The sequence below is a fragment of the Chlamydotis macqueenii genome, chromosome 9, assembly GCF_036417535.1.
Source record: "Chlamydotis macqueenii isolate bChlMac1 chromosome 9, bChlMac1.mat, whole genome shotgun sequence".
Taxonomy (NCBI): Eukaryota; Metazoa; Chordata; class Aves; order Otidiformes; family Otididae; genus Chlamydotis; species Chlamydotis macqueenii.
This window is the reverse complement of record NC_141564.1, coordinates 26,214,729-26,242,201: the sequence shown is the minus strand read 5'-3', so window position 1 is coordinate 26,242,201 and position 27,473 is coordinate 26,214,729. Positions and strand designations below refer to the sequence as shown.

Genomic DNA, 27,473 nt, shown 5'->3' with positions numbered 1-27,473 from the left:
TAATTCTTTCCCTGATTTATTTTTTTGTTATAGTCTGAGATAACAAACAACTTTCCTGTTCCCTTTATTGAAAATGTGGGAATCTCTCTCGTAGTAGGATTTAGCAAGATAAGATGTGACGTGGGGCATCGCTGGCAGGAAATCCCACACTGCTGTTATCCATCATCATGATAGCTGCTGGAAATGACTGAAATGGGCACGTAGGAAAAGTTACAAAAACTCTCTGAGTTCTGGTGTCACAAACGATACATTTAAGATCAGGAATCACAGTGAGATTTGGCTTCTAGGAGGATATCTCGGAGAAGTTGGAAGACGGAGAGATTGGGCTCTCTTTGTAGCGGCTCACCTTCAGGGAGGAAGTTGGCTCGTCTAGTTTGCTGTTGCATTTTGAGGGAAAATCTTGGTTTTTCCTCCACTCCTAGATTTGTTGCAATGTTCTATCGTAGATTTTTTCCCGTGTAATTTATGATGCTGCTTTTTTTTTTAGAGGCAACTGATTTCTGGTCATTCTTATGTTTTCTTGAAAGCCAGCTCTCCTTGTTCATGAGCATGTTTAGATACATTCATCAGGATGAGAATCAGGGTAAGGTACGTGCTCTTATGTCAGTTATAGGGCTTCAAATCTTGGAGTTATGACTATGCTTAGGAGTTCTCTTTTTAAAAAATGGGTAACAGTATGCCACACACAGAACTAGACGAGGTTTCTTTGATAGGTAGCTGTTGGAGAAGGTTGCAAAGTTTGAATTATTTGTTATTACGTTCTTTGAGATAAAATGGTGTAATACATGTCACGAAGGGATTTTAAGTAGGCTTTTAAAATTGGTTTGCAAATGGTGAGACGTTTGTTCCGTTTCACCAGCCTGTGTTTTTGGATGGCGCGTGCTTGTAACCGGTGTGCAGGAGGACGCGTGGTTCCTGTGCAGACTGACGGCCACCTGTGCTGCCAAGCCGTACTTGGAGAGACACGGCTTGCTCGGGGCGTTGAAAGCGAATAAATCGAAGGTGTTACACTGTCTGCTGGGGGTAAATTCATCACTTTCTCATTTACAGGAGGCTGTGCAGAGGGAGTGATGTTTAACAGTTCTTTTATCTTTGCTCAATATTTTCTTTGGATTTTTTTTTCCCAAGTAGGGAAAAAAAAAGATAATGAAAATAATTGTACAGATGAAAAGAACTGGGATATATACTGGAAAAAAGGCAGTGGCTGATTGAAACTGATAGGTAATGTGTTCAGAAAGATAACATTTAGCTAAGAGAGGCCAAGACAAAATAGATAGTAGCATTAAGTCAGTGTCAATGGTTTCTATGAAACAGCATTAGCAGGTTATTGTTATGTCGACCTTCCTGCATGGTGTTGCTCTCAGCATTATGTACAATCCGCATGACTTAAAGCATTTCATATTTATCTTTAGTTGAATGTGATGTTTCCTGGTAGGATTAAAAAAACCCAAATCAACAAAAAAACAGCTTCTTGCTATAAAGCCAGTCTCTGCTGGGGTATGAATAAAAACGGAAGGGCTGTTCTGGACAGAAGTGTACAGCGGTGCAACGACATTCCAACCTTTTCAATGAAAGTAACTTGTTCTTCTTAAGTAAATGTAGGGTTTGTAAGCAGTGAGAAGTCAATTCCGCTGTTACAAATCAGAAACCTGCGCTCGTCACAGATGGCCGTTCTGCATTGCTTGGAGCTGGGCAGAGCTGGGACCTGCTGCTTTCCCTGTTCGAGGTGGCAGTGAGGATGTCTGAGGTGCAAGATGCATCAAAGTTATTTATTTGGGTATGAATACAGACACGAAACCCATGTTTTCATTTTCAGATTTGACCAATCAAGTAGAGACAACTGAGCTGAAGCTGCAGAAAGTAACAGCCGAAATGGACCACTACAGAAAGCTGTTAATGTAAGATTTCTCCTTGCTCGATTGCTTTGCCACTGTGTATAAAGCTGTAACAGATCACTTTTTCTTTTTTTTTCTTTTCTTTTTCTTTTTCTTTTTTTTTTTTTTGCTTCTCATAACGGTTTGAGGCGATTATGACCAGCAGAGAAAATACTTTCTCTTCCTATTCGGCAGTTTGTGTTTCTAACCGCCCGGCTGAGCATGTCTGTCTGTGGAAGCAGGATGTTCTTCCTCCAGCTGTATTTAATGATATGGTGAAGAGGAAGGCTAGGTCAGCTCCATCTGACACTTCATTTAACACGCAGTCTGAGATACGTTTTGTGAAATCCACGTCACTTCTGGACTGAAAATGCCCAGCCCACCCGAAAGGAGCGGTACCCGCAGCTGGGCCTGCTCTGCTCCGTCCTGGGCTGCAGCCCACGGGCTAAGGGGAGAGCAGAAGGGAGTCCTCTGTCAAAACCTGAGGAAATACGAAAAAAGATGCACTCCCCATCCCTGGAAACGTTCAAGGCCAGACTGGCCGGGGCTCTGAGCAACCTGATCTGGTTGGAGATGGCCCTGCTCCTTGCAGGGGGGTTGGACTGGGTGGCCTGGAAAGGTCCCTGCCCACCCAGACCAGTCTGTGATTCTATTCTGAAATGTTATTGTGCTCCCTGCCAATCTCGAGACCAGCTGTCATCGGTCTTTCTGTGTCTTTTCCTGAGATTTAAACAAGGATTCAGTCTTTGTCATGTGTACTTTCTGGTTTCAGTTCCTATATTCAGAGGATCTGATCATAACGAAGTTGCAAATATTTGGAATGCTTAGCAACAAAGTATTTGAATGATAATACAAGTATTGAGTGTGAAAAAAAGATTTCATGAACGCAGTTGAATAAACAGTAAAGGCTTTCCAAATGCAATATTGAAGTTTCAATGTAATATGAGTACAATTTAATAACATAACATATTCTGTATCTGTTTAAATGTAAATATGAAGCTTAACCATGGTTATTAATTGGTGAAATGATGACATAATGACAAGAAATCTGCAAAGTTTCCAGCCCTCTTACTGATTAAATTGTGATTTGTTCCTTTTATTGCTATCTTGCTTGAACCTTTCATCAGTGTCGCAAGATCTCCCTTTCTTTTTCGCAACATTAAATTTGTTGTGATCCTGGGTTAGGCTGAGTTGGCATTGGAAGTATAAATTCAGCTACTTAAAAATGTTAGCTAGAACTAACAGAGTTCTTGTTGTCTGCCTTTTAACTAAAATAGAAAATGCAAGTTAAATAATGTGGTAATAAACCTGATGTTCAGATTACTGCCTGAGTAAAGGCTGTCACTTCTTTGGACAAGTACAGTTTTCTTTTTTAATGTTTTCTTAGGGTGAAATCAGCGGAACTTGATGTCTGTCAAAATGAGCTGAAAAAAATGAAATATGAAAACGGAATTTCTGAACCAAGGTAAATGCTGAAATTATATGTTGCAGCATACAGATTTCTAAACAGTGAGAGCAAAAAAAAATTATTTTATTATTTTAATGCAGCTTTTATACAATAATTTTTTTCTGGTTTTAGTTTCTATTTTTGTGTTTGCATCACTAGGTTTAACTTCATCAAGAATGCATACATTTTTGCCTAATATTGTATTTTCCAGGTACAAATTATTTCTGTCTATTTAGTTTCTATCTGTAAATAAGAATATAGTAACTACCTGCTGATACCTTTTTATTTTGTCTGTAGACTTACGAAAGAGCTCAAGGAAAAGGAGGAATCTCTTCTAATTTGCCAACAAGTGTGCAAACACTTACAGGAAGAGGTGGCTGAGAAAGAAAGGAAAGAAGATGATCTCAAACGAAGAACCAGTCGATCGGAAAGCGAGCTGGAAGCGCTCAAAGCTCTTCTTAGACAAACGGAGGAAGAGGTAGTGATGCTGAAACAAGAAAGGTACTGGGAACTGAGTCACCATGGGTCATCTCCTGGGACTGTGCGTTCAGCCTAGGCTGGTTTTTTGGAAATCTATTAAAAATAAAACGTTCCTCCTCTGACAGATCCTCAGCCTCTCTCGCTATTGCCAGAGGAAGAGATTCTGTAAAGCACCAGGTGGTTTGTGCTGGTCGGGATGCGGGAGGACAGGTGGCGGAATGAGGAGCGTGGCTGTGGCACTGGGCAGACTGGGAGGGACCTGCTGGTCCCAGCTCTGTGTTCTGAAGTCACTGCCTTGCCCGTGTGCTCAGGACAGTCCTGCCCTGACACTGTGCTCTCTTATCACCTGCTTTTACGGCAAAACTCTAAAAGCTTTGGCAGCCCTGAGCTCATATCCTGAAATTTTGGAATTCATTGGGTGAATTTTTAAAATTATTACAGTATAGACAAAATTTGAATGAAAAATAAAACATCCTATTAAAAAAAAAAAAGTGAGAAAAAAATATTTGCTTTGCAGCCCAGGGCTTCAGCTGAAGCTTAATCAAAACACCGATTTATTGCAGTTGTTATAGCTGCTATTTCTTATGTGAGGCTCGCACAGCAAAAGCCCTGGAGAGTTTAAATTCTTGTAACTTAGTTATTAGCAACTTGCAACCTGCAACGGTGCTAGAAATATTAGTGTGCCAGGTTATTGGATGTGGCCAAGTATTTGGTGAAGTGTATGGACAACTTTCTGCCTGTCTAGTCTTATTTTGGAGGTTCTCAGATATCAATGAAGTTGACATTTTCCTTGTAATTACTCTTCAGGCATTGAAATAAAGCCCTGAGCTTCTGAGGATTGCCTTTCCAAGAATGGGATCTCGTTTGAGTGCTTTTTTTTCAGGCTTCTGCACTTCCCAGTCTAAATCCACACTTTAAAAAATTGCTTTGAGTGTAATCTACATAGCCAGTTTGATTCCTAACAGTCACAGGCTTGTTTTACTATTTAAATGTTCTATTAATCAGTTTTCAGTTACTGATAAAGTAGCTTGTGTATTATTGGCAAAATAGAAAGTGCTTTCCCCTACTTAAGAGATGGCAGTACGTTATTTGAATACATGGAAAATGCATTCGGAGAAGTGGCTTTGGGAGAAGGTAAGTGTTTTTTGAGTGATGTACACCAAGAGGCAGTAAGCTATTTTCATATTTAAAGGTTTTGAATATTCCCTGTACTTTAGCACTTGCATGAAAATATATTACATGTTAATTGAAGAATATTTCCCTTCTATGTAAACTCTGGATATGTGAGTTGTTCCAGGTGGTACCTTGCTAATAATCTACAAGTTACAAGAATTTAAACTCTCCAAGGCTTTGGCTCTACAAGCCTCACGTAACAAACAGGAACTCTAACAACAGAAAGCACTCAGTGGTTTTGATTCAAAACCTATTACAGTTTTAAAATTAACGATGGTAATATTGCAAGTTCGTAAAATACAACAATTTGTTTTGAATATTATAGCAGTTTTTCAGTGTTTTTCAAAATTTGACTTGAGAAATATTAAAAATATTTGAGGTTTAAATATGTGTGTCTGGAAGAAAGATCAACTATGATATTTTCTTTAAAACATTACATTCATAAAGGCTGTGATGGCATTATGCAAATGCTAAGTAGTGATTACTGCTGTGCCTCCGGGCTCCGGGCAGAATTGCTGGGCTTATTGCACGGAATACGAAACCAGGAGGAGAAGAGGAGCCTTTGCCACAAAGGACTTAATTGCAAGAAAATGGCATACCACCAATCTGGGCAGAGCCCATATTTACATACGAGTTTTTGTGGTTTCTAGGGAGTTAATGCTGATTTCTCATCAGAACAGAACAGAGCAGCTGCAGGAAACATTAAGACAGAAGATGCGGAATGAAGATAACTGGAGGGAGAAGGTAATGCTGGATGTGCAGTTGGCACCCTTTCCATTTCTTCTTTATTTTTTTTTTTCGGTTGTAGTCAGCTGTCACAAATCGTACAGTAAGCCAGATACCTATCTCCTCAAGTGCAAACACGTCAGTAGTAGTCTTTGTAGGAGAGGCTTTAACGGGTGATCTCTGTACGTCGGCTGGGACTGAACGCAGAAGGTATTTCGGATGAACACTTACAGACTTGGCAGGCGTTCAGGTCTGGTCCGGACTTCCCAGGTTTCAGGGTGTGTGCGAAGTGCCTGTGTAAGGAGCGCAGTCCCTGAAATCCGGGTGGGAGGCGCAGGACTGAGCCCACCGAACCTCTCATCTTCCAAGCTCCATGTTTTCCCCGTGTGCTCTGCAGGAGGGGCTGCAGCAGAAGCCCACCAGCTGCTGTCCTAGCCAGCTCCAAGGAGGTGAACAAAAAAAGCCCACCCTGTTCTGTGTGTAACTGTCTGGGTTGTGAACCCTGAGCCAGAACTCTGCATGGGGAAGCGCATCAGTACCTACCTGGCAGAGAAGCATAGGAAAGCACATATCTAATATTGACGAAGCTTCCCAGTAAAAACGAGCTTGTGTGTTGTTGGCAAGGTGGAGAGAATGCAGAGACTTCCTCCTTGCAGGCTAGGTGAACTGAAACTGAAGATTGCTATTTGTAAAACAAATCTCAAATAAAAAATAAGCGGATGAGCAAAAATGTCCTTTCCTTAGAAGAGAGGTATTTGCAAACCAAAGCAGAGGTAAGCAAACACGCTGTTGCAGCGTAGTGGTTCTGGAGCTGTCAGGAGCTGTGGAGCAGGAGAAGGCAGCAGAGTTGTTGGCTGTACAGCTGATAAAGAGGGTGAGAGGTGTGTGGGTACCCTCCTGGTCCTAAGGCAGCTGTGATGCAGGATACGGGCACATGCCATCCCTGGGACGGTTCTGTCACTCATGGCAGTAGGCAAGGGAAGAGGTAACATGATGGTTTTATCCTTTCCGAGCTCTCTCTGAACATGAAATTTGTTGTTTTGATGTGAACCCATATCGTTCTGCCTGACCTAGCAGGCTCTGCGTGTCCCAGGCTGAGCAAACAGCTCGGTGGGAGGTGGGTACGGCTTGGTGAGCACACGGCTTGGAACCTCGGCAGGAGGGAGGTCGTGCCGGCCCTTGGCTGCAACGGGGGCTGGGGAGCACGCTGGGTGGTGGAGGAGCGTGGTTAGACTTGGGGAACTGGACGGGAGCTGCGGTAGCAGAAAGAGGCCATGAGACTTGGCCATTCGCTTCAGCTGGGGGTCATCACAGTAAAAAGGAGTTAAAGAAGTTGCACGGTGAAGGTCCTGGAGCTAGAGCGGACTTTTAGGGTGCGAAAGGCCTCTGCCCTTTCTGTTGACCTCTGGCATCACCAGTTCTGTCAGGCAGTCCCATCTCTGCCAATCAGGCTCCTGCTCATGACTCTGCTAGGTTTTTATTTGCCTTCCCTTCAAATCAGAGCAGTATGAAAATAAAGACTTCAGTGAAATTTCCTGTGACAATACTTTTGTGACTTGACACTCCTGTGACTTGGCTTCTCTGTGACATGGCCCATCCTTTGTTCTTTTCTTCATTGACTCTTACAAAAGCCTGCAAAGCCACTTGCATACGCCTTCCCACTTTCAGTAACTGGGTGGTGATTCCTTTCAGGGCGAGGAGGAAGGGGAAGGTGGGAGGAATGCTCCTTTATATGTGGCTGTTTTTCCTTTATTTAATGGAGTGAAGGAAAAAATAAATGATGTAAAGGCTACAGATGAGAAGGATGGTTAAAATACAGCCGGGAGGACCCCCCAAATTCAGAGAGTAACTGCTTTGGTTGGGGAACAGAATGGAAAAGAGATCCGGTCTAGTCCTGGTCCGTGGATGTGGGGTGCAACGTCATGAAAATGGCTCAGATGCAGGGCAGCACGCCCACCCTCAGAGCACCTCGCCGTGCCAGTGCGGTACGCGTTGCACAGGTCAGTTCCCCAAGCGTAAACTCCTGCTAACGCGCGTTTTCGTGGCAGGAGGGTTTCCCACCGCTAGCTGGTATCCTGAGATGGCATTACAACAACCTGCAAGCTTGGGTTGTAATTTGTTAGTCATCTCTTAATATGTGCTTGGCTTGGGGATGTTTAGTGGAAGAATATTTTCAGCTGGTTTAAAAAATAAATGTCTGTGCCCCCTGTGTGTGCTAATTGGACAGGTTTGTTAGCTAATTGCACTGGTTGGAATGTGGTGATGCTGCAGCTCCTGGTTTATACTGACTTTGAGCAGCCTCACCGCGTAACAGCGATCTCGGGGATGGGGACCCCTGCACAGATCACTTTTTCTTGCAGTTTTGGCTCCCACTGGCAAATTCTGAGCTGGAGCTTTGACGGGGGCTTGAGAGTCTAGCTGCCAGTCCCTTCCAGTGGGATTTGGAAAGCTGTTTGCCATAGCTTACCAACAGCTGCGAGCATGTAAATTCTGTTTTAATCTGCGACTTTTTTACATCAGCACAAAAAAAAAACCCAAACTGAATATAAGAAATTAAAAAAAAAAAAAAATTGAGGAAAAATTGAAAATAGTGTTGCGCAATAACTCTGCCTTTTCTGATTTAAGCCTTGCATAACTGGTGACTAAAATAACTTTCCTTTTGGTTCAGTACGTGATAAGTGTCTGAAAGCTGTATTTAGTCCCAGGAAAATTTTTTGACTACTAGCAATTAAGATCAGTTACATCTCTCTTAAAACTTCTTACCCTCTCTGTGGCGGGATATAATTTTAGAATGAGGTCACACTGGCTGCATAATCACACCGGGGTGTTCAGCCTGACATTAAACAAGATAAAGGCTGCTGCTAGGAAGGGAGAGCAATTACGGCTCTGGGATCACAGCCGGTAAAGAGCAGCGAACGGCAGGCGCTCGCAAAATGCTCTCATCAGCCTGAAAACTCAGAGATGTGACAGAGTGACAAAGTTCCCTTTCTCCTGGGTCAGTGTGCCATCGCATAAGTATAAAGTGTCCCGCTTTCCTATTTAAAATACAGATAAACATTAAAATTGTTTTAATGGAACAAAAAAAACCCAACGTTTTTTACAAAAGATTTGAAGACTGGTGTAAACATTTGCTATATGGACTTTAAAATTACTGATTAATGAGGGGCATGTGAGTGGTTTGAAAGCAATTAGTAGCCATTATGCTTTCTTTGAAGATCAGCTGCCGCTTTATTTCCTGTTCTGCTTCTCAGCTTTATTAGCTTCAAGTGTTAAATGTGAAAAATGCTTGTAGAATCTTCAAAGTGAGCTCAGGTTTTTATACTGCTTTCATTAACTTAGTCTTTGTAATTAAGTAGCCTCCAAGTTATGATGTCCTTCTATAATAATAGGTAGAGTTAATAAATTTGTTTCTCTACGATTGGAATCCTAACTCCCATATCTAATAACGTAGATGATATCTCAATAATAATAATAGTCTACTTTGAGAATCTTATAAATAGCCCAGTTTTAGGCCAGACCTTGGTGGGGATTTATGCCTATTCCATGCCCAGAATTTGGTATATTTTGATTTTTAAAAATAACAAAAAATATTTCCAGTTTATCTTTTCCCCAAAAAGAGTTAGGGAGATTTGTTAGATTTTTTTTTTCTCATAATTAGTGTATGAAATTAGATAATTAAGCTCATTCTGGGCTTTTCTGCTTTTAATAATTTGAAGTAATTAGTCAGGTGTTGTGCATGTTTAATGTGCCTTTCATATTCTTCCAGCGTGCTACAATTAAGCCCATTAGAATTCCGCCTGCAGAAATGATATTGGCACACTGGTTTGGAATAACATTTTTGAAAATACGGCCATGTTTCCTCCAGAATCCAGGCTTTTCTTTGCAGGAAATGATGGCTGAATTTTCACATTTGAGTTTATAATATTAAATAACGTGAGGTGCCCGAAGGACTGGGATATCTGACCCGGAATTTGCCACTCTTTCACTTGGCTTGCAGTGCTAGCCTGCCCTGCGCTTCTGAATCGCAAGGCAGCACACGTGGACAACACCATCCGACAGACGTTTTCTGTGGGAAGCTGCTGTTCGCCCGCCAGGCCGAGTGGCAGAGCATGAATAAAAAATGATTTTGTAAGAAAGAGTTAACATCGTTGTATTTTAATATTGAGCTCGTGGCCTATTTTTAGCACAGTAGGTGTCACTTACTGCAAAAGGCATCCTTTTGCTGCATTTAAAAATAATAATGAGCTGAGTTTTACCTTCAGAGCAAATGCTTCCAGCAAAATAACCAGCTATTTTAAGAAACAGCTAAATATTTTGTAATTTAATGTTTTCCTAGTGATTTAGCGCGAAGTTCAACTGCCTAAATCGAGGCATCTTAGCACCGCTGGAGACACCGTGCGGCTTGTGAGACGTTTCCTGGGGTTGCCGGGGGCGCGTTCGGCGCCCAAAATATCAGTCTGCCAAATTTCCCATCAGATTTCACATCACTCCCTTTATGGTGGTGCGGAACGCGAGAAATATTTTCAGAAAAGTTGCTACACATCACTAAAACCTACTTGTTCCCCAGATGGAAATTGATCTGGCTAAAGGTGAAGCACGCCACAAAGAAGAGATTCTTAAAGTCAAGGAGGAAGCGAGAGCGGAACTAGACATTGAAAGACAAAAACAGCAAGAATTGGTCGCAAAATATCAGAGAGAGCACGAAGAGCTCCAGAAGAAGGTGTGTAACACTCAGGAGAAAAGTTTTGTGGCAGTACGCAAAGTAAACTATTGAAAAATAGTATCTAGAGGAGTAAAACCTTCTTTATTTGTAGTCTTCTATCTAGATGGTACAATATTTTTTTTCCCAGTCTCGGTATATGGCATATGTTTCTCTCTCCCCCCCTTTTTTTTTTTTTTAATGAAACAGAGTAAAAAGCAACTATACTAATTAAAGTTAAATGGTGTGGAAGTTCTTCCTTTTCTTGCGTTGTTGCTACCTAGAGTTCTAGATGTTTCACTGCCTCGATGTTCTTGTCTGTACTGGTGGTTGTGTCACACACAGCTGGCTGTTCCCAGCTACCCAGACCTACAGGTTTTGGAGTTCTATGTGCAAATTGAAAGTTGTGCCTCTAACCTTAGTGTTCAAAAGATTTGATGCATTTCTTGAGAGTTCTGGAAAAATCAAAGGAACTTTATGAAATTGTATTGTTATTTAAAATTTGTTACGTTACACAGTGTTTTAAAGAGATGAAAATAACAGTTTGGCTTAGTTCACTCAACAAATATTTGACTGTGATTTTAAAACCCTGAGGAAATACTGGCTTGCAGTAAAGAAGCTAAGTTTTCCCATTTTTACCTCTGTTTCTCTGTTTGATCTTGGACATACTAATTAATCTCTCTTCTGAGTGAGTTTTAGCTAATTTATAGCTCTCTGAGGATGTGTATGTTTGCATTTGTATTTTTTTCCTGAAGCCAACATTTATCTGATAGTTAATTCTACGTATTTAAAGATATCCACTGAATTTAGACTCATGCAGTTTTGGTCTACTCTCATGCAGATACCAGGATTAATATCCAGTGCCACCAATAGCTTGAGGATGGAGACAGAAATTCTTGAAAAGAAGCTACAAGATGCCCAGATCAAACTCGCAGAGAAAGACGAAGATAAGGAAAAAGAAATTCAGAGCCTTAAAAGAGTAATTACTGAACTTGAGTTTCAGCTGACGATGGAAAAGAACAGTAATGAATCACTTCTGGATAATATGAGGAAAGAAGTTAAACACAAGTCAGATGAACTGGAAAAGTTAACCCAGGAGAGGACACAGCTGATTCACAATTTGAATCAAGTTCAAGAGGAGGTAGGAGCATGACCGAGGAAATGCCTTGCTATTTTTGCTGAGAGACATGTGACTTCTAAAATAATTCACAGCATCTATGTTTCAGACCGGGTTAAAAACCATTTACGTACTGGGTTAAAAACCATGGAAATGAAAAGATTTATGAAACAGCTCCATCATCATTTCATAAACGTATCACAAAAGATGTGAAATTTTTACTTCAGCAAGCACTTAAAATAGTGTTTTATTTTTTAAAAGTGTGTATTTTTCAGGTCCTGCAAGACATTTCTTAGTCTCTAGGCTCACGTCATGCTACATAAACATGAGTAAACAATAAAGCGTTCTTCATGTTTTCTTCATGTTTTCTTCATGTTTTCTTCATGTTCATTCTTTGAACAGGACAGCAGCAATCCTCCCGGTAATCTTACTTCTTGTGGAAACCGTTTGGAAGAAAAATCTTCCTGCTGTCAATAGGGACGAGAGCGGACACAGTCCTGTTGTGGGGCAGAGGTTGCATCTTTCACTGTGGGAGTGCCCGTGTGCATCCCACCTCCCACCAGTAAAGCCATTTTCTGTAACACAGGAATGCGTAAAAATTAATCAAATGTGGAGAGAAATGTGCCTGATGGATGTTCTTACCACAAGCATTTCCTGGGTGTTTGGACTGGAATGGGAAGGGAGGAGGGAGCGCTGTCCTGCTGTGTGAGAAATGTGAGCGCGGTGAGGTCAGGGGCAGTAGATAAGATTGGACTGGAATGTCCAAGGAGCTAAGGGGCAGAAAAAAATTGGTAAACAGTGAAAATGAAACGCTTCAAAATGAGTCAGGGCTTGGGCTGATATGTATTTCTTCCTTGAAAAAGGTTTAGAAACACTGAATTAGTGAAATTGGAATGATGTTGATGGTCGTTCTCTCCTGTGCCTGTGGACAAGGCTCTTGGAAAGACACGCACTCTTCAAGTACGGGTCAGGAACTCCAGCGGAGTGAGGAACGCTCTGTTTTACCCTCAGTCATGAGATTCTGCCAGCTCTGCTTGTGCTCTTAGTTTGCCCCACTCTGAAGCAGAGTTCCTCCTCTAATGGAGGAAATGGGGAGATAAGAACGGTTGAAAATCGAAACTGGTTTTAATGTAAACTTTGCACCAGGATACTTCCTCAGATTTGGAGGTAACACTTTCCACATAATTTTGTGGACTATCAGTGACCATCTGAGGGGGAAAGTAGTGTCTAACTTCCTTTCATTAACTTGTCTGCAGAGTTAGGTGTTCAGAAAATAAGTTTTTTGAATATTTATGTCTCTCCCACTTCTACTTCTGGATGAAGTAGGAGATGTTCCTTCTCCAACAGCTGCTTCGCCTGCAGTTAGCGCAGAGGTTAGCCACCCTGAGCAGGACTCCTGTGCTTCCAACTCTGTGTCCACTCTGTGTTTCCACTCTTACGATAACGAAGTGGCGCGGTAACGCTCAACTTCTGTGCGTCGCTTTTTCCTTCCCAAGAGCAGCATTCCCAGTTTCCCTCAGGTGGAGGACGGGCAGATCAGAAGTAACTTCTGATAACTTGCCTCATATTTTCCGCTGTCTCCTGGGGGAATGAAGCGTGGGTAAATGCCGATGTGTGTCCTTTGAGAAACCAAAATACGGGGAAGTACTGAAGGATTTGTGTGCATCAGTACCCTCCAGCCACCTCTGCCTTAAACCCGAGGAGTTCAATGAGCACGCTTTTTGACAAATGGCATTTTATAAAGCCAGTGTTTGTTTCTGTTTGCAGAACACTCTTCTCCAGGAAACGGTGCGCAGAGAGTGTGAGGAACGCTATGAGCTGACTGCAGCTTTGACTCAAGCCAGGGAACAAGTACTGGAACTCAAAAAACTCAGTGGAAACTTCCCGTTATCGCCATGTTCCCTGACTCAGGGCAGCCTAACCTCTTCTGCTGCCCTGCTCGGTGATTACGGACAGAAAAGCCACGCGAGCCCCGGCGCTGGGAAGGAAATCAATCTCTCTGGACAGTTTGGTCTTTCAAGAGCTGCTAAGGCACCCACCTCCAGCAAGCGTAGCGGCAGCGGCGCCATGGGCTTGCCGGCTCTGACTCCGGCGCAGCCCGCACGGGGAAGGGCGGCCTCGCTGAACGAGCCCAGGAGCAGGATTGGGGCAGTTATAAGGAGGCAACTGAGTCAGCTCTGACAGCTGCATACGCATGCGTGGTGCGTGGGAAGCCATTCCAGTGCACCTAGTAACCGTTTACTTGTGTATCCTCGGGGTCAAATCTTGGCAAATGCAATTCATGCTTTTCTACAACTTAAGTTAAACATTTTTGTTGCAACAATGGTTCTTTGACCATTACATAGCAATGTAATTAAATGCTGTCTACATTTCAAGATGAGAAAAGCAAAAAAGGAAAAATACTGTCTCTCCAAGAGGAGCGCATCTTCAATAGGTGTAATTAAAATAATTGCCAATGTCAAACACTGTTTTCCCTGAGCACTTTGTTGGAATTTTCCTATTTTGTGTGTTCTCCCCTGTAACTTAATTGCTCATTTCTGGTGTAAAAATGCGATTTGTTCAGTTAGAATCAGGTTTTTGCCATTATTTAATTAAGTAGTGTTACATTTGCAGAGAATCATGCTTAGGTCAGTGAGACTCGTAAGTTTTGGGACTGGGCTTGCTCTTCGCTCGGAGTCATGGAGCTGCTCCTTCACAGGACACTTTACTCATAAACCCAAATTTATTTATAATCACACCACGAACCTTCACCTTGATACTTCTGAGGGATGAGATAGTCCTGTGTGTGACAAAAGGACAGCAGTAGGTCTTCAATGCTGGAGAAAATTTAAAAATTAGGAAATTGATGAATCCAGTGGCACAACAGGGAATGAATTTTATTCAATACAATTAGTGGAAGGAGTGACCATTGTAGATTTAGCCTCTGGAGCTAGATTTGAAAACACACTGAGTCAGCTTCTGTGCCCACTGAAACCATCAGTAAGCCTTACCTCATTTCAGTAGTGAGTTTGTCTGAAAGCTCAAAAATCCTCTGTTCACAAATCCCGAAAGCACCAGAAAAATCAGAATTGTGGCAGTTACTGTGGTAGCTGCTGCTGCGTAGGGATGGCGTAGGTACCCTGCAGCTGGCTGGCAGGTTGAACGGACCTGAGCTGGGAATCTTCTGTGGTCTGACTTCAAAGAAACTGCTGCTCCTATTTTTCTTAAAGATGTTGAAAATTGGAAATGTCAAAGATGTGAAATAAATTCCAGTGAAACACAAGCCTTCATTCTTCAGCAATTCCAGAAGTGCAGAAACAGGGGTGGGGAGCACTCCCAAACGCCTGCGTGGAGGATGGCGGGGTGGTCATCTTCTCTGGCTGGTGGTGATGCTCATTTTCTTTTTTTGAGGGTGGTTTTTGGTTTAGTTTGTTTGTTTTTTTAGGAAAGGTCCTGACTTCTTCAAGCTTGAAAATACTGTCCACCCAGAGTCTTCCTGTGCCGAAGTGACAGATTTTCATTGAGGCAATTCTTAAAACGATGAGCTGCAGAGCTCTACTATGTAGAATTTTCATAAAATTTTAGACTAACTTCCATTGTATTTTACACTCTTACAAGAATTTTTAAAGTAGGTAAATCCAGTAAACGCTATGACGTAATTTTACGCCTTTGCATAGCAACGGAACAGGAGTCGCGGCCAGCCCCGCGGTAGCTGGTGCCGTAACCTGGAGTTAAACGCTGGAATGTTTGTATGGAAGAAGAGGTGGGAAGTTTACCCAGGGACCGTTCTGGTGGAGATCACCGCTGCGCAGGAACGTCTCTGTGCCTACAGCCAAGCCCGAGCACGGATGTGGAAAGCAGCCTGTCCCCGTCGCTTTATTGCTGAAGGTAAGAATGAATCCCCAGCTCCGTGCCGTGGCAGCCGCTCCTCCCCTGGTGCTGCTGGGGCCGCGGAAACAGGGCGGGTGGGAAATCCGGGCTCTTGTCCGCTGCCTTGGTGTTTGTCCTGTAGCAGCAGCAGTAGTGAAGAATGACTTCATGGGCATAAACTGCAAATAAAGGAGTAGCACATAAAATAACGAGAGTGGTCACAGAAATAATGTTTCTAGCACAAGGGAGCCCATAAATCATAGATCCCAACCTGGTCAAGAGCAAATATTTCCCTTATTTCCCCTCCCTCGCAGAAACCCAGAGCTCCGGCTGCTAAGCAGTAAATATATAAATGTCAGGAAACCCTTTATACCAGCTTTTAAAAACAATTACATGAAGCTCACATAGTAGAGGAAAGTTTACAGAGTATTTCTCGTAGCGGGATGGAACACCAGCAGAAAGTACCGCAGAGAATGCAGACACCTAATTGTATCACCACGTTTTCGGGAAATAAAACTTCCTGGAGGCGATGCCTCTTGAGGAAGCAGTGTCACTTATGAATGGGTTTTTCATGTGCTGGACCTTGCACTCCAGGACTCATGGCACAAGGGAATACTAAAAAAATCTCCAAGCTTGGAACAAATCTGCCTCTGTGGGACCCTGACCCGCTGGCTGTAGGCAGCAAGCCATCCTTTCACTTCTCAAGGTTGCGAGGAACCATCCCATGGCAACGCGTTGTCTTGTTCTTGCCTAATGCAAAGGCTTCTGTTTGCTTCCCCGACAGAGCCGATATTGTTGCCTGACCGAGAATAGGCGCTGGTACAGCCCTAAATCTTTCCATAAAGTATTAATCCCGCTAGCAGGCTGCCGGTTTGCGTGCCGGGATGGCCAAGGCACCAGCATACTGTGTTATTACCCCATTTCTCTCTCTGTTTTTGTCCAGTAGTCTTCACTTCCAGAGAAACTTCAACTGTTTAGTGTCTTACTAGTAACTGGAGAGAGTCTACGTGCGATGGCTGAGCATTTGCTGTCACGCTCCTGGGTGGGAGAAGGAGACCGTGCCCAGGTGGGTCCCCTGTGAGACCCTGGCCAGGCTGAGGTGGACGCTGTGGGCTGTGCCGGCCAGTACTACCCCACACTTGCCCCCTCCAGCCTGCCCACCATGCCCACCCTGGGCAGGAAAATAAGAGTCAGTAAAATGGGGCTGGTGCTTCAGAGATGACTTTGTGTGAGCCAAAGTGGGACAGAGGAAGGAGACGAAACCAGGTGGACATGGCCAATATCATCTTGGGGGGAAGCTCTGGGCTGGGGACATCCTGCAGGTCAGGAGGACGGGAGCTCTTCTGGAGATTCCTTGGTGCGAGCTGTGCTCAGAGTGGTGCCGTGGCTTCGTCGCAGAAGGAACTTGCTGGTTCAGTCTGACAGAGAAGCAGGAACAGGGGAGACTGATCAAGGACCTACATGTATCCTGGACTGGGGCTGGGGACACGTCACACTTTTATTCGTAAGCCCCGTGCGTTACAAATGATAAACGGATCTTAACTGAGCTGGTGTGCATGATCTGGCGTCCCAGCCTGTGGCTCGCATATGGAGTTTTTTCCACACAGGAAGAAACTAGAAAAAAAAAAGCATCTTAATGTCTTAGCAGCATTGAAAGTACATGAAAATAGAAACTGGAGCCAGACCCGATGCCATACAGCTTTACAATGCATTAATCAGAGAAAAAGACTGCTTGTCTCTCTTTTCGCTTAAAGAAACAGTGGTGCTGTGAGATGTTCTCTGCTTTAAATTCATGATGTGGCGCCCAGCACTTTGTAACTGGTTTCCTGCAGGAGCACTGGACGCTTCTAATAAAAAAGAAAGAGCAGAAGAATGGAATTGGGGAAATGTCTTTTCTCAGACAGCCCCCTCCCCGCCCCCCGTGTTTATTTTTAGTGATTTAAAATGGGGATTTATTTAGATAATGAAAATTTGATCTTAGATTTAGTCTTTAGTTGTTCTAGGCGGTTAAGTGTGTTCTGAGGAACGAACAAACTCCATGTGCAACTGTGCTGGTGCGAGACAACCCAGCCAGCTGTGCCTAACACTTACGTGGGGATTTCTCGTCCTCAAAGCACAGTACAAAATTAATTTGGATGGGATAATAAAAAGGATACTGCGAAAGATTGATGTTGAAGGGATTTTTAACACCGGAAATACAATTTGTGTGATGGAAAATATGAGCATCTGGCATTGCACTGTCAACTGTTCCCAGATAATGAAAAAAAAATCTTCCAGGCAAGCATGGGCAGTTCCAGTTCCCGCAGAGCATCCCTGCTCGTCTCTCCAGAGAGACCCTCTGTCCTCTGAAACAGCCCGCGGCAAACCTTCCCTCCGTGCAGCTTTCCAGCTGGAGCCGTGACTGCCTGGTCAGCTAAGGCCAGCGCCAGGCTGTGGCCGTGTTTCTGCCCAGTAAGCCAACGGACGACCAGCGAGCAGCCAACCAAAGCAGAACTGGGGGGACTGGTAGGAGCTGGGGCAGGGAGTGGAAGCTGAGCTGGCCGCGGGCACCTTGCTCCATACAAACTTATTGAGAAAGCGGAGCAGGAACGACTGGCAGGCTAGCAAAATGGTGGCATTACCAGACTGGGATGTTACTGGGGTGTGGACTGGGCTGTTGTGGGCGTGGATTTTACACTGTTGGCCCGTCACTGCTCCGCGTGCGGGGCAGCTCCAGCACGTGGAGAGAAACAAAAGCGGTTCATCGTCATCCTTACGCAGCCGTTTGTTTGCTTCTGAAATGTCAGCGCATCCCCCTTTCCCCAGGTCAGGAACAAACAGGTTTTCCCCTTGGGGTTTCATTTGTGCTCTGTTTGCTGTCATGCACAAAACAAAATTGGGAAGAAAAGGGATGTGCTAACGGAGAGGCCGTTTCAGTCATGACGCCTGGCTGATTGCACCAGAAAATGTCGCTGCCTTGGGTCTGAGCGCTGCGCCAGCCTCTTCAAAATGGGATTTCACTGGTGCCCGTGTGAGTCACAGCCTGGCGTCCTGAGTGTTAAATGCTTATTGTGAATTTACATTTTATTCCATTTGGAAAAAATGCAGAATTAGTGAAACGTACAGGCTTTCACTTCAGCAAACCTCAAAGTTTCACTTTTCCTTTTCTTATTTGTGGAAACCTGAAGCTCTGCCAGGGCGGGGAAATGGCATCTTGTGTGATTTGGTACTGAAACCCCGCGCTGGCCGTCGCGCCACAGGGTGAGCACCGCACGTGGTCGGTGCGGCCGGGACCTCGTGTCGGTGCCGCGGAGCGCGCCGGCTGCTGCTGGCAAGGCCTCAAAGCGCCTGCATTCACCGGTGTGAGAGCTGAAGAACACTTCTGTGTAAATCGGAAGCTGATTTGCTGCGCACGTGGAGAGAGCCAGCTGCAGCCAGCGGTGTGCAAAAGGTCTTCAGCGATGCAAACGGCTTTTGGACGAAGCGCAGGGATAATGCAGCCGCTGGCTCGGAACGCGTGGCAGGCAGACTTTTTTGGGAGGTCTGTGCTGGAAACGGTTTGCTCAAGGCACAAATGCCTGTAGATAACCTCAAGTCCAGCTCTTTTTCATACACATTAAAAAAAAAAAAGCCCCCCACGCTCCCCCAGCTCAGCCGTCGGCACCTTAACAGCGTTTCTCGCTCCATCTGAGCATCCCTGCGCCGTCCCTAGCAGACTGCTCTTGAAATTAATATTCTGTGAGGCTCAGGAGGGGGAAACACCTCGCTTACCAGGTCCTTCACTGCCTCTCTGTAAGTGCAAGCATCCAAGTGATTTTTTTTTTTTTTTTTTTTTTTTTTTTTTTTGGCAGTAGAGCAGAAGAGGGATCCGGAGAGACCTGTGTTCTCCGCTTCCTGGCTGTGGTTCGCTGCCGGATTTGACCTTGTCGCTGCTTGGTGACCTCAGGCAGCTGGCTCAGCAGTCGTTTCCAGTCGATGCAATCAGCATGGGTTAATTATTATCTCACTATTATCTTTAGCAACGGATTCCATGTGCAAAATGCGATTTCTTGGAGCCGGATTTTTAAAGCTGGGTGTCTGTCCTGTAGCTGCCACACTCGCGAGCGCGGCCAAGCAGCGTGCGCGGAAACTGCTGAGTCTCGGTTCTGCAATTTTGCGGGCAGAAACGGCTAAATTGGCCCTTCTCCTTCGTGAGCTGATCCCGACTCGGGCCACCTGCTCTCGGAGAGCCACGCTCTGAGGAAAAACAGAGCCACGGGAACACAGTATACGCAAAAGCCAGTCGCCGTTTCAACCCAGTGCCAGGAGACGTGACTCATGGCTGGAGGATCTCCCCGTGCCGCCCCGTTAATTTAGAGGTTGTCTGGGTTTGTCTGCGTGAGGCTGAAGACAGTTTGCCCAAGGTGTCTTTGTGGCCACCAATCTGCCGCCTTTTATCTACGGTGGGATGTACCTGCAGATCAGAGGTACCCAGACCCCGTGGTGATGGGTACAGAATGGAAACTGGGGGTGGCAAACAGCAGCAAAAGGGTGGGAGAATGCGGGGTGGTCCACCATGGGGGTAATGGGATGACGTTTAGCAAAGGAAAATTTTGGTGCAATACAGAGGAAAATGTCCTCAGATGGAGTTGTGTTGGCCATGGAAGATCTCAGGGGGAGCGATGGAGCCCCTGTGCTTGAGTCGTTCAAAGTGGATGGGGGGGAGGGGGCGGGGAAATCTGTGGAAAATGAACTGGCAGGCACTGGTAAACCTCATGACCTAAGTGGTATTTTCAGTCTCCCAGTTCATGTGACGTGGAAAGTGGTTTATTCTGGCCTCCCACCACTTCACTACAGTGAGTAAAGCCCGGCTGGCGCGTACCTGCTTTGAGCTCCAGGCGAAGAGGCCTTGAAGGAATCTGGTGGTCCCGGGGCACTCAGGTCCCCTGGTTCTCCTTGGGGTTGGCCTGAGGCCCATGCTCTGTCCTGCCCAGACATCCTGGCCAGAGTCTCTGAGAAATAAAACAACCAAAAGCATCGATAACGCGTGGGTTGCCCTCTCTTGACTTATGAGCGCGCTTTTTTCCATGTCCAGGTCAGCTGAGAAACACTTGACGGGCAGCAGAAAATGGAGGTGACACATTCCCCCAGCGCCATATTTTGTAAATTCCTGCTGTTCCGCTAAAATGGCACGGGATGCTGGGGGCGGGCGGTGGGGCAGCGACCCGCAGAGCCGTGCACGGGGCCGCGGGCGCCGTCTGCGGTGGAGGATGCTTCTCAGGAACCCGCGGCCAACCCCGCTTGCTGAACACCGGTTTTCGCGAACGTTGGCTTTTGTGGCAATCCGTTTCGGGATCCGTGTATCCAGCTGTTTCCTGGGGGCGGGAAGCGCCGTGCTGGCTGCAGTGTTTGTTTTAGGTTACCAAGACTGGGCGGTCATTTTAATCAGCGTAAAGTTCTGAGCAAAGAACAACGTGTGCGTTTTTGGGAAAAGTACCCAAAAAAAGGATGACCAGCAGCAGCTGGGAGGTGTCTGGAGGCAGGTGGGCCGCGGGGAATGATTCATGGGTGCCGTGGGAGTAACCAAGTAGCAGCATCACCTCAGCGCTTTCGGAGATCGCCGCTCGCCAACTTTGTCATATTTGCTGATGTCGTTTGAGGGTTTTGTTTCTGTAGAATCCTTCTGAAAATAACAAGGGTCAGGGAGAAGCTCTGCAGAACATCCCGTCGCCACCATGGCAGCCCAGTTCACAATTTAACAACCATTAACTCTACAGAGATGGCTGAAACGCCAGCACTGTGGATAACAGCGGCGAGCGAGAGCCGTGGCGGGAACGGATGAGGTTGCGTTAAGGAGATGAGCAGGAGAAACCAGGCTACAGCACGGATCCTGGAACGCAAAAGTCCCTGATGATCCCTCCTAGCCCAACCCTGGACCCTAAACCTCCTGACGACCGTAACCCTGAGAGCCGAGCAGGGCACAGCATCCGTGTTCCCTACCCTAAACCTTCCGAACTCCATCTTAGCCCAATTTCTGCGACGAGTAGCAGGACGGAGACGGCCTACTAACCCGCATTAAAAGGAGTCTGACCTCAGGTCCCTTTGCACATCGGGCACCCTAGGATTTAGGGTGGCATTCAATAATTTTCGTTTTCACCCACTTCTCCTGCAGCAGGGAGTGTGTCCAGACACGAACGCGCATCCTTGTTGGGTGGCCTGAGTTCTATTTTATGCCACGTGTTTTCTTATTGCCTTGGTAAAACCCAGGCAGGCTGTCCCGCTTGGTCTCGCTCTGCGTCTCCGGTTGATCTCGGGTCACTTCCAGGGGCTGAGCCTGGGTTTCCCAGCCGAGGGGTCTGCCGTTGAGGGGACATCCTGCTGTTTATTCATCTGCCATCACTTCAGCTGGGCGGCTCCCGGGACATCGCGCAAACGCAGCTCGTCTGCTGCAATTTTCATTGTCTATGAGTTTTCAGTCCCAGAGCTGGATGGCTATGAATTTGAGAAGACGAGTCAGGGCTAGGAAAAGAGCATCCTCCACTTAAAACGAGAGGGTTTCTTCTCTTTTCACCTGATTTTGTCTTTGTGTCTAACAAGTAAGTCTTTACAGGTGGAAGCAGAGCCCAAAGGGCAATCGAAGATCCTGGCATCACTTGTCTGATGCAGCGTGGTGAGGAGCGTACGAGAAGACGTGATGAAGCTGGAGGAGATGTAACGAAGCTGTTGTGACAGCCTTGCGATCGCGCAGAGCACATGGATCGCTGGCTGGCACAGTGCTGGTGCTTTTCCAACCCCTGCATTGTCCTGGTGAGCTTTGAAGGTGCTCGAAGTCCGCAATCTGGGTTTGGCCTTAAAAGTTGAAAATATTCAATATAAAAGCTGAAAGTCCACGTAACTTCCTCAGAAATGTAGGTGCGGATGAGGCAGGAAGGAACCTGAAAGCTTCTGATCTGAGTGTTTTTCATGTTTCTTCCTTGGGGGCTCAGGAAAGGAGAGCGCTCCTGGAGACATCTTTTTTCCTTAGAAGCCTCTCCAAACTCGCTCGCTCCACACCGTTTTCATTTCATACAACTCAGGTTGGAGGGCGAGGAGGTAGAAACTTCCACCTGAAGAGCTGGAAGCCCTGGACGAGCTCCAGCAGCCCTCCCTGCCGTCCCACTCCCATCCCCACCCAAGAGGAGCCTTTCAGCGGCCGCTGAGCCTGGGTCGTCCTTGGCCGAGGAAGCCTGGAAGATGCTTTCTCCCCGTTTACCTTTGTGTTCGTTTAGTTGCCATGGAGTTGCTCACACAAATTCCCCTGCTTACATCATATCAGCAGCTGTTGCTATTTCATATTTTTCTGCGCTGAGAATTTTATTTACACCCACTCCGGCCCTTCCCACCCTGTCGCTGTGTCATCCTGTCCCCTTTTGGGCCAGTCTCCTCGTCGAGAAGGGTGTCCCACCCCCCTTTTGCCCAGCTCTTGCTTCCTTATTCCCTTAACTCAGGGGAGTTATCGGTAACGCTCCCCTTGTTTGCAACACATCAACCAAAAAATGTTTGCGGTCACTCCCAAAGCTGGGTCCCAGATCCTTGTTCAGGTGCCTACCCCAAAGTAAGTGGGTTTTGGAAATGGAGTAGCGATGGAGCTCGGTGAAATCCCTGGAAGCTACAGCTGCTTGGCTTTTCTGTGTCAGGCCACTTAATTTTGGGGGGGGGGGGGGGGGGGGGGGCGCCTGCACAGCTGGGCTGCTGGGAACATCATGCTGCTGAAAGCACGCTGCAGTGTGCAGGAGGACGTCCATGTGGGACCTGCGCTCCCAGGCAGCTGGGAGTCCCTCCAGTCACCTTGACACCTTTCGGTACCCATCCCTTTTTTTTTTTTTTAATCTTTTGCCAGTCATTCAAAAAACCCAGCAGCTTCCCGGGCTCTCTTGGCAATGGGGCCGTGCTTGGCTGTAGCCCCAGCACATGAGCTGGGGGTACCGCAGCAAACCATGCTCTCTGAGATCTTGCTTGGATTTTTGTCCACTTTTCTGTTTTGGCCACTTCCAGGGGATGCACAGCATCCTGTAGGCAGGCATTGGAGGTGGCTGTTATCCCCGAGCACAGTTCTTAAAAGCTTTCATATGTGGGTTTTGGGGTGGTGGTGTTTTTTTTTGTGTTTTTTTTTTTTTGAAAGTGTGGGTGGGATCCCATTCCCCGACAAGGCTGGCCGGCCTCGGAGTGCCGGCAAAGCGCCGGTGCAAGGTCAACGCCTGCCGACCTCCACGGCCAACGCCTGTACTCAGCTGCCGAGGATGCGGCAGGGTGGAGGGGAAGGGCGCTGGGTCCTGCCGTTGTGTTTGAGCTTCGGGATCCCTCTCGGCGTTGCTGTTTCTAGGGGATCCCGCAAGCAGTTACGACACAAAACCCAGCCCCAAGGCACCGTGTGTCAATTAACGCAACAGCCATGTGTTGGCGGGAACAGCTCCGTTTGGTGCTTGCGGTTTCCTGGATGGCAAACTACCGTGCGATAATCCTTGAGTGTCCGACTGGGTTAGAAAATTGCCGTGGAAGAAAAGATGAAACACCGAGGGTACTCGCTTGGGGCCGGGCTCGCCCCAGGCTTTGAGCCCCCGGAGTGCACTCGTCTCCCGGAGTGCACGTGTGTTATTCCGTGAAAAGGGAGGCCGCTGACAGCGCCGGCCCTTTCTGCTCCAGGCTGGGCTCATCAGTGGTCTGTCAGCCTTGTCTGCGTCGTCAGGCCGGGGTCTTCTCAGCGCGGGCAGTAAAATTTGAAATATCACTGATTGGAATAAGATGCTTCAGGGTGGGTTGTTTTTTTTGTGGTTGTTTTGGTTTTGTTTTCTTTTTTTAAACAGAGATATTGGGGCATATAAAAGCCTACAGGCTTTGAACAAAACTTCAGCTCACTCTGGACCAATTTAAAGCGGGACTTAAACCTGGCTGCAAAAGGCATTTGGGTACCTGACTCCCAGTTAAACCGGTACGAACCTGAGGATCCCCAGTCACGCGGGTATCGGAAAGCTGCGCCGCGTCACTGAGTGGATAGATTTGACTAAGGCGACCAGCAGCAGCAGCAGGCCAATAACTCTGCCTGGGTCCGGCTCCGCTGGTTGGTGGGTAAATAGCATTTGGCCGATCGATGCTCCTTACAGCCCCGCGGAGCCGTTCCGGGCCGCTGTTTGAGGCAAGATGCACCAGTCGGCGTCCCCACCACGCTGCTGCGCCCGCACCCTCAGCTCCCTTCGCGCGAGTGCGCTCAGGCCGCTCGGCTCCCAGCGAGCCAGGCCACTTAGTCAGCTGAGTGACCAGTTTTGACCTCAAGGAGGGAGAAAAGACTCAAATTGCAGTTGTACGTGGGTTTTTCCTACCACGTTAAAAAGCCGTGCTTAAAGCCGGGCGCCTATTGCGCAGGCAGAGCGCTCCCAGGTTGCGCACCGTTAAAATGGGAATGAATTTTGCCTTCCAGTTGGCGAAGTCCCGCCCATTTGCCTTGCTCACCAGGTATCCACGCTCCCGCAGGTGTATTTTTGCTTTCACAAGAACTCAGCAGAGGGCATACGTACAGTTTTTTATTTATTTTTCATTTTTTTTTAAAACATCAAGGTGAAGGGACTCGCTCCTCGTGCTCCACCGCCGCTCTGCACGGCGAGAGCGCGCTGCCTTGGGCAGCACAAACCCAGCTCCAGCAGAGCCTGGCCGTGCGTGTGCACGCACGCATGTGCACGCATGCACACGTGTGCGCACGCAGAGGGATGCTCATGTCCGCTTCGCAATGCTTCCACCTACAGAATAAAACCCAGAACGGCAGCGGCAGCAGCCCCGGGAGCAGAGGGTGCGCAGCGTGGCGGGGGGCGGCTCTGGGGCGGGGGGCGAAGCAGAGGACAGCCGCAGAGGCGCTCCCGAGCCCTCGTCCTTCCAGCAAACCTGTGAAGAGGGATTAGCGGGGGATTCTCCTTCTTGGGATGGAAGTGGTAATTTTTGCAATTTTTTTTTTTTTTTTTTCTTCAGTATTTTTTCCTTCCACTGGAATACAAAGACTTTTTATTTCAGGCCAGCTTTACCAATTGTAACAACTTTTTTAAAAATTTTTTCACACTGGCCTGCTGGGCTGTGCGCAGGGAGGAGAGGGGAATGGACAGCTGTTTCCTCTCCAGAAGTGGTACTTTCCTAAGCGGGGCGTGATCGCCGGTGCTGCGCTGCGACAACACCCAAGCGCTGCACGGGCACACGCCAGCCCCGCAGCAGAGAGGGGAGCACGGGGCAAGGGGCGCCTGCAGCAGGGGCGGTTCCTGCCCCAAACAGCTTGCACATGAGGAGCTTGTGTTTTGGAGACTGGAGAGCCATGGACTTGGCCGCTCGCAGATGAGGTTGATGTGAAATGATGGATTTCACCACACTTCCTGGCAGGAGCAGTGACCAGGGAAGGATTTCCTGGAAAAGGGACCCTTATCGCCGTCAGGAACAGCGGCACACGAGGCGCACGCTGCTTGGCCCCAGCCCTGAGCTCCTACCTGCCAAGCTCCAATTCACGCCCCGCTTTACCGACAGAGCTCCCCCGGGCTCCCCGCACCTCAGGCGGCAACTGAGATCGGGCGGCTCGAGGCTATCGCAGCCTCTCGCTGTTAGACCAAGTTATTTTGGGAGGCACCCAAGCGGGGGGCTGCGTGGTTCCTGTTCCTGCCTGGCCCCGGCTGCCATCTGTCACTGGAGCAGGACCGCGTCCGCTCTGTCAGCGCTAAGCAAACATTCGCCTGCGGCCATCTGGGTTTGCGCTGCGCAGCCTGAGCAACCTGGCGTGCTGGCTGTGCCCGCGAGCCAGCCGTCGCTGAAAACACTGCAAAGACGGTGAGGAAGGACCTAAAGATCTGCCATCGCGCTTCACCCACCACCGTTTCTTGTCACTCTGGGTGACATCTCTTCCTTGCAGCACTGACCCCGGACACCTGGGCTTTGAGAAAGAGCCGCTGCCTTTGTTTCAGTAACCAAACCCATTCATTTTGCACCCCGTCGTCAGCGGGGACCTCGCGTGGTTCAGGCCACCATCCATACAGCTGGCCAAAGATTTTTTTTTTTTTTCCCCCCTGTGGAAGAACAAACACTGAACCTCGTGGTAGCTGACTGCGAGCTCACCGCGTAAGCGATCCACAGCAGATGGCGTCTAGACACTCAACATCTCCAGATGTTCCAGCTTCACGCGGAACTTCTGCTCTGCAGCGCTGGAGCGAGGGCACTGGAAGCACAGAGGGGTAATTAGTGCTTACGCGTAAACACTGATCCAGGGGCCGAGCCCTCCCGTTTCACCCCCATACGCAAACCCTGGCCTCCAACAGAGCTCGAGCCAACTCAAAGCTGTGTTTTTATCGCTGCCCCGAACATCTAAATACTCGTATCTAGGGAAAAAAGCTACCTTGATATCCATAGCAACAGATTATTTTTCCTGAAAGCAAACACAATAGTTACTGTACATTAAGAAAAAAAACATACAGAGGTAACTAAGAAACAGAAGACATTTATCTTTTCCCTCTTTTCAAAAAAACATATACTCACTTTTGGTATTTCTAGAGAACAGATGCAGATCAGGCCCGGCAGGATGCTGGGCAGCTGCTTACGGGAACGCACCAGTTCCAGCGAAGCTTTTGCTCAACCACAGGTTTTTCCTTTCCCTTTTGAGGGCTGCAGACTGTGCGGCCAGGACTGGCGCTCGCTCGCGCAGCGGCGCAGGAGGCCAGGCCCGTCGCAGTGCGGCACCAGCTTGTTTGGCCTCCGGCCTTGCCCCCTGCCGCGCTGCGGGCGGACACACCCAGCCAGAGCAGTTAAACTGCGAGAAGCATTTCAGGAGAGCAAACGTCTTTTTACACTTGGGAGTTTTCACCCAAGCTCCGGCAGCGCAGCGATCTGCATTGTTTAAGGCAGAGGAGTTTCCCCAAGCAGAGCCAGAGCGACCCTCCGGCCCCGCGCAGCCGCTCAGTGGGCGAGGGCGACGTGTCGCAGCCAGACACCACTGGCTGATTTGCCCCAGGGAGCTCAGCTAAAAGCTGCCTAAATATTACACGCCACAGGATCCTGCCATCAGCCCGCCACCAGTAAGGAAAGAACGGAAACAGAAATCCCCAAACTTGATCCCCCACCAGCTCCTGCCAGAAGCAGCTGCAGGAGAGAAGC

The 27,473-nt window shown here is 47.2% G+C and overlaps 1 protein-coding gene across 2 annotated transcripts in view; it reads left to right on the top strand.

Moving 5' to 3' along the window:
• Positions 1-22,634, top strand: part of LEKR1 (leucine, glutamate and lysine rich 1) — a 65,519-nt gene extending 42,885 nt beyond the window's left edge. Inside the window, exons 7-15 of one of the 2 annotated variants that reach the window (XM_086754787.1) lie at positions 1,817-1,898; positions 3,262-3,339; positions 3,619-3,822; positions 5,625-5,718; positions 10,268-10,420; positions 11,241-11,540; positions 13,284-15,383; positions 21,934-22,130; positions 22,400-22,634. In XM_086754787.1, coding sequence (XP_086610913.1) covers positions 1,817-1,898; positions 3,262-3,339; positions 3,619-3,822; positions 5,625-5,718; positions 10,268-10,420; positions 11,241-11,540; positions 13,284-13,697 — 1,325 coding nt within the window. In that variant the 3' untranslated portion in view covers positions 13,698-15,383; positions 21,934-22,130; positions 22,400-22,634. Of the gene's footprint in view, positions 1-1,816; positions 1,899-3,261; positions 3,340-3,618; positions 3,823-5,624; positions 5,719-10,267; positions 10,421-11,240; positions 11,541-13,283; positions 15,384-21,933; positions 22,131-22,399 lie in introns of those variants that run through there. The other variant, XM_086754788.1, reaches the window with a different exon arrangement.
• Positions 22,635-27,473: the final 4,839 nt, after the last annotated feature.